This window comes from Eurytemora carolleeae, unplaced genomic scaffold, assembly GCF_000591075.1.
Source record: "Eurytemora carolleeae unplaced genomic scaffold, Eaff_2.0 scaffold99, whole genome shotgun sequence".
In the NCBI taxonomy this organism is placed as follows: domain Eukaryota; kingdom Metazoa; phylum Arthropoda; class Copepoda; order Calanoida; family Temoridae; genus Eurytemora; species Eurytemora carolleeae.
In genome coordinates this window covers 263,225-283,241 of record NW_019396154.1, presented here as the reverse complement: position 1 = coordinate 283,241, position 20,017 = coordinate 263,225, and the positions used below count along the sequence as shown (strand labels likewise).

The following is a 20,017-nucleotide window of genomic DNA, read 5'->3' as shown; positions in this document are numbered from 1 at the left end:
CACCCCTCCCCCCCATTGTTTCTTGTATAGAAGGTTCCCAAGCATTTATACTATAATATACTGTATATATAGATTATTAAAGTGTTAAACCATTAATTATGTTTGCTTTAAACACTTCCTTTAAACTTAACCGGAAATTGGACAGAGCATCGATAAACAAAACCCAGTTTGGTAAACTGTATCAATCGACAAACAAAACCCCAGTTTGGGCAACTTTATCAATCGATAAACAAAACCCAGTTTGGTAAACTGTATTAATCGATTAACAAAACCCAGTTTGTATGTTAAACTGTATCAATCGATAAACGAAACCAAGTTTGGTAAACTGTATCAATCGATTAACGAAACCTAGTTTAGAAAACTTTCTAACCGATGAACGAAACCCAGTTTGAGCAACTGTATGTATCAATCGATAAACGAAACCCAGTTTGGTAAATTGTATCAATCGAAACGAAACCCAGTTTGGTAAACTGTATTAATGAACTATCGAAACCTAGTTTGATAAACTGTATCAATCGATATCGCAAAAAAATTTGAGAATAGAAAAAATGTTCAAAAATTAATGTTAAAAAGATGAACAAATGATTAAATAAGTAGTTGAATTGGGTACGGATAATAAAACTTCATCCTTTTAAGTGTGATCGATCGAGTTAAAAAGCTCATCTAGCCGTACAGAGTTCAACTACCTCACAATATCCAATAAATCAGACTCCAGGACTCAAATTCAGAAATACAACATTTACAAATTATTTCAAATTTGAACGTTTATTAAAAAACGTAATAAATTACAAAAATAATATACAAGAAAAATTATTTCTGTAGTTCATACAAATATTACAATATCGTTAACAGTTCCTCTTTACCCAGTTTCGTAAACATTCAACGTCTTCAGTTTCCAGTTCTTTTAAACTGAAAGGATTGGTTGAAAGCTGTTGTCTATTGGTTTGTAAAGCATTTTTATCTAATATTTATAAGAGTCATAAGACAATTTATCGTTTACACGCGATAAATTGAATCCCATGGTAATTTGTCAAATTTGAACTTTGTGTTACGCGTGGTGTTATTATCATTATTATATAATTATCATTTCATCAAATATTTAAAAAAAAAAAAATTTTGCTTCAGGTATTTTTAATTAAAAGTATAAAACTGCTTTGATGTTCAAAAGGAAAATAAAAACTGGATGGGGGGCGGAGGGGGGGGGGGGGAAAGGATAAAATAAAACTTATGAAAAGAGTGTAATTTGTCCAGAACCCGAATTAGACGTAAATAAGTTAAAATCTGTAAAATAAAGTTTTAGTTCAATAAATATAACGAATTTTTAAATATGATAAGAAGCGTCCTGGTTCCTAGTTTGAACCATTTAATCCTTAGATTCCAAAATGATTGGTTTATTACCAGGTTTATTATGAGGTCTGCTGTTGTGATTATAAACAGTTGACGACTATTGATATTTTACCTTGAAATTTCTTCCTTAGCATCTGCTGCTACAATCACATCAACATTCAACAACACTTGCTCTTTACAATACACACCAATAGTATATATATATCTTATATACATATATAGTTGTAATCTCTGTTTTAATTGTATGTCCGATCATAACTCTCGAAACCCAAGATATATTTGCCTTAAATTTTGATTGGGGAACTCGGGAGAACCACGGGAATGTTCTTAGTTTGGTTTAGAGATTCTAAGTTGAGTGCAGGTCACTTTATCTCGAAAAATAGCTAAAATCGTAATTTACGACCAAGAAGCGCAAGTAAACGGTGGAACTAACTAAAACTACCATGGGCAACGTTTGGTTCCTAAGCTAGTATATATATACAGTTGTAATGTGTGTAAGATCATAACTCTCGACCACCTGGACCGATTTGCCTCAAAGTTTGATTGGAGAACTCAGGAGAACCACTGGAATGTTTTAAGTTTCTTAATTCAGTGTGTCGACTTTATAGTGAAAAATGGAGTTTCGGTAAATCAATATTTAAACTAGTTCATATTTAAATATAGATTCAGCTAGTTTATATTTAAATATTGATTCAGCTAGTTTATATTTAAATATTGATTCAGCTAGTTTATATTTAAATATAGATTAAGTTTTTCTCGCTGTTTTTTTTGGTGTCCAATAACGTCATGACGGCTCAATCTCACATTTTGATTTTAATTTATTTTTGAAAATACACAACTGCAAAGTGCAAAGACAGAAAAAGCTGCGATGTTTTTAATTTTACTATCAAAGGGAAAATGTTCGCAAGTGAGATAAATAATAAACCTTATGTACATTTCATATTTACCCACAATTGATAATTAAGACATTATCAAAAGCATATAACTTTTAGATGTAATACTGATATTAATCGTTTCTGTTAGTTTTTAAAAACTTTTAATAAATGTTCCCTCACTTCAGATTGTTTGATTTCAATTAAGTTTTCAATATTTTTATCCAAAAAACAAGAAATGGAAAAGTGAACCAAAAAACGATCGTCTTAACACGTTCATATTGTTGGAGTTTACTTCCTCTCAAGGCGAAAATTTGGCTAGCGCAAAATTTTGACCCCGACAGAAAAATATGCAAAAAACGAGCCGAAAACGATTGAAAAACTAAGAAGATGCAATACAAAAAATTGTTAAGAGTGTACAGCTGCAGCGAAATGTTGATTTATAAAATCTTTTTTTTAAATCTCCATCTTGGTGGCTAACCACTAACCATCTTTAATAAGTAACCCTTCAATATCTCTAGAATGTACAGGGTGAGTAAAAAACCCGGGATTATCGATGTGTTTTTTTCCAAAATGTTTATTCTTTGCAAGAATCTATCGTCATTTGGACCTCTAAAGAATCCAATAAACTGTGGCATGGAAGGGAAGGGAAAAATGTTGTGGCTTATGACCACCTGACTTCCCCCGCCCCTCAGACCAAGGATATAAGAGCATTAGGAATCATCATAAAAGAATGTGTATTGCAGGTTCTGGGAGGAATGTAAACAAAGGTTTGTCTCAAGGAGCATTGAATGCAAGGAGGGCTGAGCCCAAAATTTAAAAGAGTATCATTGAACGAAACTCTCGAGTTTCCTTTTTGGGGTCTTAATATTTTGTAGATTTTGATTTAAGAGATTCAACAAAAATGGAGAATATAATGAAAATAAATAAAAAATATTTCATAAACAAAAATATTGATATCCACAAAACTGCCTAACCCCATTCGTAAAACCCGGGTTTTAAAACTGGTTTTCATAACAATACCCTGTCTTAAGTTTTGGGCTCCGGCAATAGGGTTTCCGTACACTTTGCTGTGACTTTTTTGGACTGCTGGAGAACTAGTTTTTGCGTAACAACAATAATAAACAAACATGAGTTAGTATACGGTGAATCTTCATCTAACGCTAGAGATGCACAAAATGTCTGTTCATCATTTGAGTTATTGTTTACAATCTTTATTATTGTTTTTACGCAAAAACTAGTTCTCCGGCAGTCCAAAAATGTCACAGCAAAGTTACTGAAACCCTATAGCCCCCTCCTTGTATTCAAATCTCCTTGGTTAGTCTGGGCAGCACTGCAGTACACTTTATTTTATGGGAATTTCTGTTATATTCCTTGGTTCGGACGAAGAGTTGTTTTTGTTTATGCTAGCCTGCTGTACTGAAGTAGACACAGAACTTTATATTCTTTAGTAGAAATATAAAACTATTTTTAAGACAAATATTTTTGCAGTCTCTATTTTGCAAGACAATTACACCTTTCCTCACGTACAAAATGTTGTTAAGGGGTTTCAATGGATATAACGAGATATGATAAAAAATATCATACAATCGTTGTCGTATATATTAATACAATACAGACGACTTTAGATTTCAAATTATGATTTCCACCAAGCTTTCAAACAGCATGGATTCACATAAACATAAACCAATGAGAAGCTGTCAATTAACAGTTATAATTCTTTCTTTACAGGAAAACTTGTAATTTAAAAAAAAAACTCCTAATTGTAATCAAAACGTCATTAGAAAAATTGTCTTGATTGTATTGAAATAAACGCCGGCCAAGCTGTCTAAAAAGCTTTTATCACTTATCCAAATGTCAATTTCCAATTATCAGGCAACATTATAACATGTGGGTGGATAAAACTGACAACTTTAATGGACTAAAAAAATAAGTTTATGTTAAAGAAAAATGTAATGTTCTTTGAACTAAATTTCCGTTATCAGTTAACACTTTTTAACATGTGTGTTTGCCGTTCGAAGTTTTTGACAATAAAGGCTTTAGAAATCTTGTTCCTATTATCTCACTATGTACAATGTACATTGTACACACTAACCTCAAAATATTTCTAGATTCCCGTCTATTACATGTGAAAACTAAACAGTGTTTCTATAGTTGAAAGATATACATAACTATGAACATATCAAAACTGAGTAGTACGGAGTCATGTGGTTTCACGACCGTATACCAGTGGTTCTCAAGTTCAACTGAGCAAACACAACACACGCACACTAACATGCACACCGATATTTTCATGTGTTTATTTTTATAGTCTTTAGACGGGATTTTTAAGGAAAACTGAATCGTTTAAGTTATTCTAATAACATAAAGCATAGCTGATATCGCTGGTAGGGTCTGATTCGGTGACAATATTTACAAATTCCAATATTTTTTCAATAAAGTAAAACAACAATAAAACCCATGAATCATGAAATTTACAAAAACCATTTAATAAAATAAACGAATTTAACGTATGTAGATTTGTGTCTTTATTGCATTTTATTATTCAAGTATTTCACAAAAACTATTGTGTTATGGTGAATTGGTGCTTATATTGTTAGATTCGTACATGATACAAATGTGAAAGGATATAACATTTGTATATCTTTATATAAAGCAGCAATTAGTAATGTACAAGTTTAAGAATTTGTGAAATTTAGAAAAGCAAAAACAGAGAAGTCTATATCTCCAATAAAGTTGAATTTTTAAGACAAACTGTTTATGTATAATAAAAAAACTTTTTGATATGTTAATATTATTTAAAAAAAACTAGGTAATAAGTTGGTTAGTTTTTTTTATAATTTTAAGGTTATTGGACTTTTGGAAGACCCTTCACAAACTTATGAAGGTTTTAACATTTCAAAACTTACTAAAAACAATTTTAATCCCAAGACAAAAAATAAGCAGAAACTGGACACAAACGATTTTTTTTAGTTTGTCATTGCATACTTTTAATATACAGGGTTTCCCATGAAACATGACATTTAAGAATTAGTTATTTTTGGTTAAACACATCTTTTGCTTAATTATATTTTACTTTGAAATCAATTTTAATATAACATGACTCCTATATAATATTTTTATTGATCTTTGGTATCAAACAACTTGACAAATTATGGAAAAAGACATTCTAAACTTTTCACCAACTGTCATGTTTCGTGGGACGCCCCGTATAACCATTGAAAAGGAAATGTAAATAACAATTCAAAATATTGAACACATTCTTCAGATTTTTGGGGAAGCTTTTTAAGACAAATACCCTTTAAGATTTAATAAGATATCCATTGTAACATGGTACATGTATCCTCAATTCTACGCAATTAATAATCTGTAGTACACCTTCCTCAATCAGCATTTTTTCTACAAAACTGAAATCATGAATCTGAACAGAAAATGTGCAGAAAAGAATAATTACAATTTATTTATTAAATCCGACAATACATAACCGGTAGTTACAGATCACAATGTATCACATTTCCACGTTAGAAAAAGATAATATTGAAGTCTATATCTAATATCTGGGTTCAAGAACATTCAAAAATCAATAGAAATTATTTATTTACAAATAAACTGTGTACAGTACAAAAACATGATGTACTGTACTGTTTAAGTTGTATAAATGTACATAAAAAGCCCAAAGCGTGTACTATTATACTTAAAAACTACGGACGGAAGCTTTTTGAGTAGAAAATGAAATTTTTTAGAACATATTCCTTAAAAAACTGAAATTTCAGGAACTTATTATCGGCATAAAATCTACTAAAACTAAAATACTACTTTATGTTAAAATACAAAATTTTTGTTGACTTCCAAAATGTTATCAAGACATTAAGATTTGTAAAATAGGATATTTTGTGTAAAAAAATATTTCTAATGTACAGTGTACACTGTTTAAGTAAAAGCAATCATGTTTTGAGGGATGGGTACGTATAGAATAAAGAAGGTTGAATAAAATTTATAAGGAAAAACTGAATCCGGAGGGTGGACGTTTTGGAAACAAAAAAACAATTTTTTTCTTAATTTTCAAATATACACACACGAGGCCTATATTTTCCTGGGAGTCGTGAATAAAGAGGAAGCCACAAACAATGATTCTTGGCTCCAGGTTAGGAATTAGAACGCTCTTTTACTAGGAGGGATCAGATGGGTTGGCAACTCCGTCGGAAGATCATGGCCTAGAAAAATGAAAAAAAAATAAGACTTTTTTAAGTTGACATCATGTTCCGTAGCTGAGTAGAACAGTCCCACGCCCTCGAAACTAGAGAATCTCATTTTGAAAACATTTGAGGCTTTTGTAGAACTGTAAAAAATTATCAAATTTTGATAAAATACTGAATACCCCTCCCCCTCCCTCTTTAACCCCGGTTGCGCCTATAAAATCAAAGAGATTTCTTTACAGTATACGATTAATTAATTAATTAATGAATTGAATGTTTGTTTACCGTCTAGTTTTATATTCATTAGATGCATAGCCAGAGCAAACTCATCAGCATCCAACATTCCTAAATATTCATTTTATAAACATTCATAAACATTCATAAACATTCATAAACATTCATTTTATAAACATTCATTTTAGATCAACATTAATTTTATAAACATTAATTTTATAAACATATATTTCATAAAAATTTCTTAATATTCATTATATAAACATTCGTTAACATTCATTTTATAAAAATTCCTAAATATTCATTTAATAAACATTCGTAAACATTCATCATTCTGGACTGACCCGTATTCTTGTAATAAAACGGGTCAGTTTTCAATTACAAGGCGACTTCAGATTCTTATATCCCAGGACAGACCCGGATATTTGCAATAATACGGATCGGGGTCCTTTTAACGGGCAGGGACCCGGATATTTGCAATAATACGGATCCGGATCCTTTTAACGGGCAAGAGAAAAAAATATTTACCGTCTTTGTCTACATCGCTTAGTTTCCAGATTTTTCCAAGAACATTGTTGGGTAGCTTGGATTTGATCATCTCGCTCTTGGCAGCTAAAATATTTAAAATATTAAACATGATTCTTCAAAATTCAACCAATCTAAATTCAGTACTCAACTATCTGGCAAGAACGCAGAAAAAAAAACTTTAAGAATAAGTAATGGCCACTGGGGAAAAGTTAAGTTATAGTATATTCTTTTTATTTTATATATATTAAAGGGACTATACTCGTAATTACAAGAGACTCTCCATTTCAAATTACGCCTACGCCTTTAATACCTGCTCCAGACACCTTCCCATCCACAGGGTTCAGGTCATCAAACATAGCATCATACTTAAACCTATATAATCAAAATATTTATCATTCAGTGAACTAAATCTTAAAAAATTAATTTCCGAAAACCGCCGCTTGTCAATGTCAAAAAAAAAATCTAGAATATTATAATTTTCAAATAATAGCATAAATGGAAAAAATACATCCTTTTAAATTCGAAATCGCTCGCCAGTAAAAATTGCTATTTTTAATAAAAGCTTTAAATATTTTGAATTAATTTAATCTCAGTGGATAAAATCAATAAGACAGATTCAATATTAAAGGTGTAATCTAGTTAATGATAAACCTTTCTGAATTATATTAATCAAATAATACTAATATATTCTTAGCATTAAGATATTAATTGAATCAAGCAACGAAGCAGGAGTACGACACGATAAGGATTAGTGTACAAAGAAAACAAACAATTACTTTTTTATGCTTTATGTTTGAAAATACTAAATAGGGAAATTTCCGGAAAAGAATTTGAAACAAATTGGAAAAGACATTTTCACAGTTTTCATGGTGTAATGAGTTTTTATTTAATATAATTCTTAAAATTTTTAATTTTTTTTTTGATTCCTAATTTAGAATGATTTTTAGGAAAATAAGCTAGGTGATTTAAAATTAGACTTTTTCGCTCATCTATTTTTGAAAACAACAGCGAAATAGAGAATAAAAAATTCTTCTTTATTATTTTTTACCTGTCCTTAGCAATAACCCATTCCACCTCTCCTACTCCTGCATTTACACCCTCTCCTCCCTACAATGTCTTATTAGAGTAAACTTGAATTAGTGTCCACAGTCCCTTTCAGACGGGTAAAGAAAGAGCAGTTGTACAACTCCAGAATTACTAAAGAACTTAAATCTGAGAAATAATTTTTTTTTTCAATTCTATTCCAAAATAATTACCTTGAACATGAACGGGGTCTGACTATCCATAACTTGGTCGAATGCTCCTCCTTCAATCCTAAATCAATTCAGGGTTTACAAAATATCAAAATAATAACTATCGTATATTTATAAATCTAAACTAAAACTAAGACGTGTCTAAGAGGGAGTCTAACATTTACACCCAGTTATGATTGATAATCACAGTGTTTAGAAAGCATTTAACTTTAATGCCGATCCGGATCCTGCGGAAAAATGGATACGGATCATAGAGCCGTCCCGTGAAAGAATTGCTTATGATCCTGATTGCTAATGCACCCAGATTAAGCTCAAAAATTTAATTTAACTTTAATCATCTCTTTCATAATGAGTTTACCCATCTTTCAAAACTACTACTTCATATTTGTGTTCAGATAAAAAAATATCATTTAATGAAAATTGTCCAATTCGATAAGAATTCATGGAGCAGGATATTTTTTGGACGTTGGATCCAGAACCAGGAAACCAAAATATTGCCAAACCAGTGGACACGGATCCAGCGCACCAAAATATTGTAACAAGTGGATCCGGATCCAGAGTGCCAAAATATGGTCAAACCAGTGGATCCGGATCCTGTCCAGTGGATCCGGATCTAGTCCAGTAGATCCTGATCCTAAGCACTAAAATATAATATTGATGAAAATGTTAACAAAACATAAGAGCAGTAGAGAGCAGTTAAACAGACTTTTCCTGAATCATTTCTGCCAAATAAAAACGTTTAAATACATTTCATTATTTATTAGATTCCCTATCCGGAGAAACCACTTAAGGCCGGGAAGGATAACGGTTTTTAATTAAGGTAGCTGACCAAGTAATTACGATTCTTCGATCCGGAGTTTAAGGGAAAGTTGCTTTTATAACTCTCCTAAAAGCCTTGGCACCTGTACACTATACACCTTGCATTTACAAGTCCGACATGATACTTGATACACAGCTGGAAACTTTTGAAAGGGTGGATACGCTTAAATAGATTTAAAAAGGTAATATTAAAGTTTAGATAGGGTGAACCAAATTAGGTCAAAATGTAAGTTTAGATAGGGTGAACCAAATTAGGTCAAAATGTATCTGATTAAAATGAGCTCTTTTAAAGGAGTTGAGTCCTTGCCACAAATTCTGACTTTCTAATCCCCATATCTTTTGAACCCTTTGTCGTAAACCTTTGATATTTCTTAAACGTGTATTATTTGATTTAACAGAAGTCATAGTTTGAAATGTCAAATGTCTTCAATATTGGAATCCAAAGATATCGGAATTAGAAAATCAGAGTTTGTGACAAAGACTTCTCACTTTTACAAAAAATGTACAAATTTGGAACAAATAAGTTGTACTAGAATATTTTACTTAAATTATCTATATGCATCCCAAAAATGCATCTTCAAAAAGATACAAATTTTCTTAGGAGATTGTCTTTTGTTCTAGTTTCTGTGCTGTCCTTTATTGAATAAAAACTACTAGCTGAAGGGCCCGGCGTTGCCCGTGGAAAAAAAATTATCAAAAAAATAAAAATGTTCCAAAAATAATTTCGGATTCTTTTTAGCCTTTAACAAGCCACCCATGTGTGACCAAAAAAATTTTCAGCCAAATCAGTCCAGCCGTTTGGCCGGCTATACGCATATATATACGAATGTCTTGTTTTATTATATAGATTGGCGAGGTTCGGAAGAAAATTCAAATAAAAAATTTAAAAAAAGGTTTAAACAAACCAAAAGACTAAATTAAGAATTGAATGAAATACCCCTAACCTCTACAGCATACTTTAACAACTATGCCGATACAAATAGAACTGAAATTCTCTCCCCTCCCCCCTTCATCAAATAATCACATAAAGTCCATGGAGGATTTCTATTAGAAGGCTAGGGGGTTTATAATCAAGGGCATACTTAGAAATTAGTCCAGGGGTAGGGATATACAATTTTTATTGGGGCCTAAAAACCCTCTGGAAACCATAGACTCCACTGATCAAGGGGGGGGGGGCCTGAGCACCATAGCCCCCCCCTCTGTACACCACTGGTTTCTTTGTCTTTAAATAAAATCTTGTCGACGCGTTTCTTGACATTTGATTTGAAAAAATTGCATTTTCTTAATTTGTCCCCCTAGTTTTCAGCCAAGGTAATAAATATGTATACGTGAATAATACTGACCTATCACTTCCTTCCGTCTTACTTATCTGTTCCTCGAGAGGAACTAAAGACATTAGTTTAGCAATATCCTCTGCTAGCATCTTATCCACTCTTTCAATCAACTTCCGGTCTAAATATTTCATAATTATGATTTTTAAGTACTTCTTTGTAACTTGAAATCTATTTAAAGCTCTTGTACATTAATGTATAGATAATAATATAGGCTTTGCATAATAGAACTATCTCAAACATAAGTTACAACAACCTCTGCACTTAGAATACGCAGAAAACCCAGAAAAGCGATTAGAATAAACATGACTTCAAAAATTAGCAACAGAGATCTCACAAAATGACAAAAATTAGCAACAGAGATCTCACAAAATGACAAACTTTAGCAACAGTGATCTCACAGATGTGCAACACGTGAATTATCGATCAATTAACTGAATCTACCAAAATTGCAACATAAATTTAGATTATGATTATTAATTATAATAATGAAAACATTTATCGGTTTTAAAATATTTACCTAGAGCATGAAACTTGGTGAAATCATGATTAACTAGTAGTTCCTGCATCTTCTTAATATCAGGGAAATCCCCAGGAGATATCTGATGCTCCTAGGATACAAACTTAGTAAAGGGAGTGTTCGCGTGAAATGAAAGGGGGGTGAGGCTTAAAACCTAATAAAATTCGGTTTTGATCCTGTTAAACTCATTCAATACCCAAGAGTGAATTTTTATCCTAATCTTTTTTATTCTGTTGTATATGTCGATTTATTTGACCGATAGGTTTGTTTTGCTCTTAAAATTTCACGGATTTTTCTAGTTATTAGCCTAACCAACCTTTCATTTTTCTAGATTTTAGCGTAACCAACTTAACATTTTTCTAGATTTTAGCGTAACCAACCTTTCATTTTTCTAGATTTTAGCGTAACCAACCTTTCATTTTTCTAGATTTTAGCGTAACCAACCTTTCATTTTTCTAGATTTTAGCGTAACCAACCTTTCATTTTTCCAGATTTTTGCCTAACCAACTTTACATTTTTCCAGATTATTGCCTAACCAACTTTACATTTTTCGTGAACACTCCCTATGTGGACAAATATTTTACAGAATAATAGAGCTTGGTCATAATGTTAGATAACCAGGGGAAAAAAGTTATTTTTAGAACTCTTTGTCATGAAAAATGTCAGATGTCGGTATTGCAAAATTCAGTCCACCACTCTGCCACTTTTTTTATGGCAATTTTTCTTTTACTTCGCTTTCCAAAAATGATTTCACCCAAAAAATAAAAAAAATTCCTAAAAACAAGTAAAAATATTTTTGTATGAAGGGTTGTTAACTAAAAAAGGAAATTATCATAAACTATCAAAATCTGAAAGAAAATCAACAAACCCTCTGAAGTTGTCCGTAGAGTGCGTCCAGGTTCTTAATCAACTCTTTCTTTTTCCCGTCCTTCCCGAACACAGCCGGCATATCCTTCTTCAGCGCAGAGATTATGTACGCGTGAACCTACAGAACATAAATATATTGTATTGTTAACACAATGCACGTACGTCGTACGTCGTACATCGTACATTGCATATTGCACAATCTACAATTACAGTTTAAAAATAAAATTGATTTACTAATTTCCATCTAGGGTTCATTCTTTCAAACAAAAAAAAAATCATGTTAGCAATTAATGCCTTTGCGAAAATAAAATATTGTTTAACGTGTGTAAAAGGCGTGGAAACAATTACAAAACTGTGTAAAGTTAAAGTTTGCTTTTAAACGAAACAAAAAAATTATGGTTCGGTTTTTTCATACATTTCACAGTTTATTATAGTGAAAGGAAAGCGAATGTTTAGAATAAACAGTTCATAAACATTTGCCGACCTACATTATTCCAAGTTTTGACCCAGACAGAAAAAAATGCAAAAAATAACCAAAACAATTAGTAACACTAATCTCAGCGCATAACGGAAATGACGACATATGTCCGTCTTTTCTTGTAAGTGAATTCCGGCTGAAACGGATGATATTCTCAGATAAGCGCTTTATGTGTTTTCTTCTCAATAATAATTCTAATTGTTACCTTTGCTAATCTTGCTCGTTTGATCAGATCATTTAGTTTCCTCAAGGCCGCATTTCTGTTGATTAACAAGAATTAGAAATGAGATTGCAAAATGAATATCACAAGATTAGAATTATATACTTTTGCGGGGGGAGGTGGTGAATTAGGTAAAAAAGCGAGCGATGTCTGAAGATTGGTCCTTGTCAATTGGTCCATGAAACATTGTGTATGAGGATGTTTATCTGCTTTTTGATTGAATAATAAATTGATATATATATATATATATATATATATATATATCTGATTGGAGGATTAGTACTTTGAGAATATACAGATGTGTTTAAAGATTAAATAGAAAACAAGTAATCCAGCGCCAAAAACTAAATGCATTTAAAACAATTCCAAAACTTGGCTTCGGAGAATAAAGAAAAATAAAAGAAAATGTACTGTCATTTTTTTTTATTGGAATGTGACTTTAAATGTTATTTGAAAAAGGCCCCGACATGACCCTCCCTCTCCAATAAATAAAAGGTTTAGAAACCCCAAAATGCCGTCTTTAAACAATAAACAGTATCCACTATACAGATTCCGTATACTCAACGCATCAGCAAATATAACAATATTGGTTTTAACCCAAATTTAATATTTTAAAACGAAAAATTGGTAATTCTTTTTTTTGGGCTAATTCTGTTCCTGGGAAGGGATTGAAGGTCGGCGAACAAATCTTGTTCTTCTGCCTCGAACAATCGTCGGTTTATATCATATCTAAAACAATTTTACAATTATTATCCTTTTCATTAAGATTATGATTACTATAAATAAATATGATTATTGATTCCAAATGAAATGAAATGAAATGAAATGAAATGAAATGAAATGAAATGAAATGAAATCAAATCAAATCAAAAGTTGCAGGGATGGCCTAAGACTTCAGTAATGGATCGGAGTTTCAAGTCCTCCCAGTTTCCTGGTTTTTCAGTCCGGCCTTCTGTTTTATAAAATTTTTCTCGTTTTTACTTTGAAATTGCGAAGTACCCAGCCACACGACCAAATTTGAGCTTTGTACAGAAGTAAGTGATCTAATTTCAACTCATTTCTTAATTGTTTAATGGAAATTTAAACTTTAATTCTTGTTTTAAAGTTTTCGCATTAAATATTGAGTTTAGTCAAGGTGACTAAGCGCTATCCCAATCAAAAGTTTTGGCTTCTGAAATACAATAATTATTATATCTTATGTTATCTAGCCTAAATTTTGTTTGTTTTTGTTATACCTTAGAGGTTGATCCCAAAAGCTTCCTATATAGACCCTAGCAACCTCAGGGGTACCCAGGACCTTTCCTAGGGACCACATCAGGGCTCCGTACACCTAAAACAATATTAAAGGGTTTGTCGACGTTACCAACGCCATGCCGGATTCACAACGGTCAAGAATTGAAGGCTACCCTTGTGTTTGGCATTTTAATAAAACAAAAATGTAGAAATTTTGTCAAAGAGTCCCTTTAAGGCTGCAAATTTATCTATTTCCTGTTCATTCCTCGCTCACAGGCTCCATGAATAAATTTATAACCCCGAAGAAAATAATGAAAATTATGCAAATACGATCAATATGATATAAAAAATAAATTTAAATATTTTTTAATAAATTAAAATTTTGTACTCTTAAAAATATCCGGATTTAATGAAAATTCTGAGATAAGTTGCTTGACTTGTTTTTAAGGGTTTACACAACTGCATGCTAATGTAAATAAATAAAAATATGAAAATCAACGAGAAAAATAAAGTATCATAAAAAAGAAGCAATTATGTAAGGATATGATTAAGTAAGAAAACAACGTAAAATAAAAACTATGTGGAGTATCTGAATTAGTCATATTAAGCAAATATTTGTTTATATATCAACTCATTGTTTACTTTTAGCTCGAATATATCTAATTTGCAAAATAAGGAGATAAAAGCTTTGTATAAAAAAAGTGTGGATCAATTCATTCAACTTTTCCCAAATTGTAATCTCCATCACTTCATTTCAAATAGAATACCCTACCCTCATGTATATAATACCATACCCTCGGGAATAGAATACACTACCTTCATGAATATAATACCCTACCTTCATGAATATCATACCCTACCCTCATGAATTAGAATACCCTACCCTCATGAATATAATACCCTCCTACCCTCATGAATAGAATACCCAACCCTTATGAATAGAATACCTTACCCACATGAATGTAATACCCTACCCTCATGAATATAATACCCTACCCTCATGAATAGAATACCCTACCCTTATGAATATAATACCCTACCCTTATGGATATAATACCCTACCCTTACGAATGGAATACCCTACCCTCATGAGCTGCTGATGATCGACCATGTCGGCCTTGTTGAGAACGATCCTAATCTTGTCGTCGTGACCCCTCAGCGCCTCAATAGATCGCCGGAACTCATCGGAAATATCAAGCTACAATAAATATCAGAATACAATGAACATCATGATACAAAATAGTCAAAATACAATAGATATCAGGATACAATAAATATCAAGCTACAATATATATCAGAATTTAAACAAATATCAGGATGCAAAATAGTCAGGATACAATAGATATCAGGATACAATAAATATCAGGTTACAATAAATATCAGGATAGAATAGATATCAGTAAACAATAAATATCAGGTTAAAATAATATCAGGATGCAATAAATATCAGGATACAATAAATATCTGAATACAATAGTTATCAGGTTACAATGAATATCAGGTTACATTGAGAATCAGGATAAAATAAAAATCAGACTACAATAAATATTAGGATACAGCAAACATCATGATATCAGGATACAGGATTCAGGATTAAAGTATGAAAGAAGGATTGATCTTTTTTTATGAGGTTAATTCGTAAAAAAATACCTGGACTCTGGATACAATAAATATCAGGATAAACATTAAACAATTATCAGTACTCGGTATACTATAAATATCTAGATACAGGATACAGGATACAAGTATGAAAGAAGGATTGATCGATCCATATTTAATGAGGAGAACTAATAAATATTTTTCAAAAAAAATTTAGAATACAAAATTCCTAAAATAGTTTAATCCGATGCATTTCATAATGAAGAGTAGACACCCACTTAAAAAAGACAAGTAAGATATGGTCGGGGAATACCAGTAAAACATGGGTGCGGCAGTGTAATAGATAAAAACCGGTGTAAGATGCGGTTTAAAAATATTGTTAACTAACAAAGAAGTAAAGAATCTAGCTGTGCCGGTTATATAAATAGAGTTTCAATATTTTAGTATTTAAGGAGGGAGAGGGGGGGGGGGGGCAAAATATTCAAACAAAACGTTAAATCCAATCTAATCCTTAAGTTAAATTCAATCTAAATTCTCGAGTTAAACCATATCTTAATCCTCAAGTTAAACCGAATCTTAATCCATGTGCTAAACCAAATCTAAATCCTTGAATTTAATCGAATCTAAATCCTTGATTTAAATCGAATCTAGATCCTTGATTTAAATCGAATCTAAATACTGGAGTTAAACCGAATCTAAATTCTCGAGTTAAACCGTATCTAAATCCTTAAGTTAAACCGAATCTTAATCCATGGGCTAAACAAAATCTAAATCCTTGAGTTAAATCGAATCTAAATCCTCGAGTTGAAGCGAATCTAAATTCTCGAGTTAACCAACCTTGTGAGCATCAAAGAGCAGAAGAATTCTATCAACCCTCTCCGCAAACCACTCCAGAACTCCGATGAAATCATATCCTCGGTCCGTTCTTTGCTTCTCACCACTATATACAGAAGGTAAAAGCGAAATGTAGGAGCGAAAGATATTCCGAAAAAATTACTCAAATTTTTATTGTTAGCATTTGGAATTTTTACTTAATATTTTTTTGGTGTTTATAGTTATAATATCTGAATCAGGCATTGTAATCAGAAATTTAAAACTTTAATTTAAACAGAAAAATCGTGAAAACTCCGTTGCATGAATCACAAAAATTACGAAAAATTTTAAATGGAAAAGCTTCGGATATCTTTAATAAAAATAGTAAGTTGTAAATCATGAATGAGAGAGAGGCAATCCAACTTCTTAACTTATTCAGCTGCATTTGAACCGGTTGCACCTACTGTCTCTATTTATAAAATCCGAACTCGTTTTAAGTTTTGATTATAGCTTTTAAATTCAGACTTTGTTTAAAAGCACACTGCACAGTATGAACTAATATGATACCTCCTTCCTTTTGAACTTGTGAATAATAAATCAAATAAAAACAAATAATATCTGAATTTTTTTCGTTAAAACACATTTTTACTATTTTTTTTATCAATTACCTGAGAATTCCCGGAGTATCCACGATAGATATTCCTTTAAGGACACTTGATGTAGTTCCAGAACACTGAAACCTGAAATATATGGTATTGAGAGATTTAGGAAATTGATAGCGATTCAAGACATTCAGGAGAATGATAATCGCTGATTTATAGCGATTTAGAAGATTCATGAGATTGATAACGAATTATGAGATTTCGGAGATTGATAACGATTTGAGATTCAGAACCTGGAAGTATGTGAAGGATAAATAAACCACACTTCTAAATGAGCTAAACGATTGTACTAGGATTTACATGGGAAAACAGGCAATAAAAGAAAGGGGATATCAAGAAAGAAAGAAGTCGTCATTCGGTGGTAACCATTAAGCATTTGGATTTGTTCATAACTTCGAAAGGGTGATTTGTTATTTCAGGATAAAATTTTTTAGTTAAAGATCCTTAAAAGGTTTTAATACAGAAAAACGTTTCGCATGGTTTAAAATAGCATACTGGCATAGGCCATACACAAATGTTTTTATGTGAAAGTAGATGCCGATGACAACAGCAAATAACAATAAAAACAAATATTTTTTAAGGTCAAGTCCCAAAACTTACTACATACCTGTTAAGGAACGCGTTCCCGAACTTGGAGAGAGGACGGAACTGCTTTTTAGGATCCACGACTAAAGCGTTCCCAGGAACGATTCCATCCGTATCTGCGTGCATCACAGCTATAAACCTGAACAAACAAAACGTATAGCTGACAAAATATTAAGGGAAAATATGCTATTTAGCTTATTGTAAAACTTACTTTGGTGTAATTCTTTTACGTATAAAATACTGATTTTTGTTTTTGGCGTTTTCGCTTGTTTTGTTGCGTACATATTTAATATATATCACAGCTAGTTGGTGAGTGGTGATTTTTAAGAATAGTAATACCAATAAGAAAAAAAATACGATTAATAACAAGCAAATAGTAGTAGTTCTGATTGAAGATAACAAGTATAAACAAATTTAGTTTTTTACATATTCCAGCTTAAATACATCGATTAATTTATTCTTAAAATATTGTCTTCCGAAGCCATCCCAAGGACATTGTACACTGAAGATTTATCACTAAGTATCAAATTGGATTTCCAACATCTTTAAACATCTATTACAAACAAACAAACTTTTTTGTTGTTACTTTAATTGGTTTTTTATAAGTAAGTTGACTAAAAACAAATATTGAAAAGTTCTTGGTTTAAAATTTTTATATAAACCTGTCAGTGGTTGGCTCAGGTCCAATCCTGATCCCTGGAAAATCCTGTTCCAGTAAATATCTGATAAAGGTCGTCTTTCCGGTCGAGTACTGACCAACCAACATAACCATAGGTCTAGAAAAAAAGCATAACGTACCGAGTTTCCCCACTTTTGCAAACATAAGAAATATTTCTATAAAGAGGAATTTTTAACATACAAGATGGGGATATGGGATATTCATATTATGCTCTGACGTTTTAGGACATCTTTTCCTAGGCAAATCCACAATAATAAAAATTGTTTGTTTTTATAACAATAAATCAATATATTAAACATCAATGTAATACTCCTTACACCTTTAAAAAACTCCATCCCAACTTTTTCAGCACATAACAGCCCGCTAGACAATCAGAGCTAAGTTCATTAACATATCTGTCAATAAAATTTTAGTAGAAAGCATGAAGGGAAGGACAGTCTAAATTTAATCTCTTAAAAGCATTATTTTTGATATCCTATATTTAATGCGATATCTTACTTTGCATCGAAGTCTGGATCATCTAGTGCTGGAGAATGGAAATCATGAAACTGATATTCCTTCTCTAATGGGAGAAGTTTCTGCCTGTATATATTCTTCAAGCCCTCGGCTACCCCATCATATACATCAGTTCCTTTCTTCCTACTCTCCTCCTTATTCATCCAACTAAACATTCTAGATCTTAAATATAAACATGGTCAGGGGACAAGGAATTTAACTAATTATAAAGTTAGGAGTAGAAGTACTCAATTTACTAATTTGCTAATGAATAAGAGTAGGTTTGAAGTTGTTGAAACCCATCTAGTAGTAGCAATAGAAAAGTAAAGTGGAACACCACGTAGACGAAAAAAATAATGAGAAATCATTATAATTTGCTTGAATGGGACGCCCTGTAGAAAACTTCAAAATAAAGATTTCACGGTGTTGTCCTGGAGAACGATTCTAGGAACGGCCCACTTAATTGATGCCCGACAAAAATAATGGGCTTTTATATTTCTCTATAAAAGATCCAGCCGAAAATTCTAAAAACAAGAAATTATTCCAACAATTAGTCATCACTTTGTTGTGAAAACTAAACGTAAATTCAATATCACAATAATAAACTACCTTGTAGCTTGTTTAATCAAAATTATTAATTATCAAACAACTTCTCGGTACAATTAATTTAACCATAATATATTCAAACTTTTGACAGCTTTGACTGAAACGCCCTCGGTCTGTGCCAGAACTGCACTTGTTGACCGAGCAGACGGTTTGGTTTGGTAGATTTGTCATAATTCATTCCGAAACACTCAAAACAAAGACGACATTTAAAACCGTGTAAAATAAAGAGAAAGTTTTTAAATTTGCATTTGCAAGTTGGCTTTATTTTTTTTATTTTGGAACAAAATTTATGTTTCGACATAAACCAAAAACATTTATAGTCTCAACGCAACTATAAATATAATTTGTGCTGGTAAAGAAACATTTTTTTGTATCCTTCATTCTTTGATTTAACTTCGTGTTTACTTTTTCAAAAGTAGTTCCAAATTTTCTAAGTACATCAGGGTCAAAATTTTACAAATGTTTTTTATTAAGAACACACTTAAATGTCGTCTTTTATAAAATGTAAATCAATAAACTTTTTGAGGGGGATTAATGAAGACTGTAAAATATATTAATTTAAAAAATTATATTTTTTAATCAAAAAATTTAGTATCACAAATTTAATTTTTTGAAAATGTTTTAATTACATTTTTCATATTTTCACCCCCTCAAGAATTCCCCTTTAAACCGCTTGAAAA

The 20,017-nt window shown here is 31.5% G+C and overlaps 1 protein-coding gene across 1 annotated transcript; it reads right to left on the bottom strand.

Annotated features, from left to right (window-relative positions):
* Nucleotides 1-5,663: 5,663 nt before the first annotated feature.
* On the bottom strand, nt 5,664-18,942 carry LOC111696636 (EH domain-containing protein 3). Its single transcript, XM_023466311.1, has 18 exons — nt 18,735-18,942; nt 18,220-18,333; nt 17,580-17,696; nt 16,979-17,050; nt 16,335-16,437; nt 14,983-15,096; nt 13,901-13,995; nt 13,323-13,394; nt 12,651-12,705; nt 11,969-12,085; nt 11,101-11,191; nt 10,593-10,701; nt 8,434-8,491; nt 8,226-8,284; nt 7,488-7,549; nt 7,178-7,261; nt 6,701-6,760; nt 5,664-6,433 (listed from the first exon to the last, which is right to left on the bottom strand). The coding sequence occupies exons 1-18, from the start codon at nt 18,905-18,907 to the stop codon at nt 6,372-6,374; spliced, it is 1,617 nt and encodes a 538-aa protein (XP_023322079.1). The 5' UTR covers nt 18,908-18,942; the 3' UTR covers nt 5,664-6,371.
* Between the last annotated feature and the right edge of the window lie 1,075 nt (nt 18,943-20,017).

Coding starts and splice junctions, on each gene's coding strand:
- LOC111696636 (XM_023466311.1), bottom strand. CDS start 18,907: ATGTTTAGTTGGATGAATAAGGAGGAGAGTAGGAAGAAAGGAACTGAT. Junction 12,706..13,322: donor GACCTTCAATCCCTTCCCAG/GAACAGAATTAG, acceptor GTTAATCAACAG/AAATGCGGCCTTGAGGAAAC. Junction 8,492..10,592: donor AAGACGGAAGGAAGTGATAG/GTCAGTATTATT, acceptor GAATTGATTTAG/GATTGAAGGAGGAGCATTCG.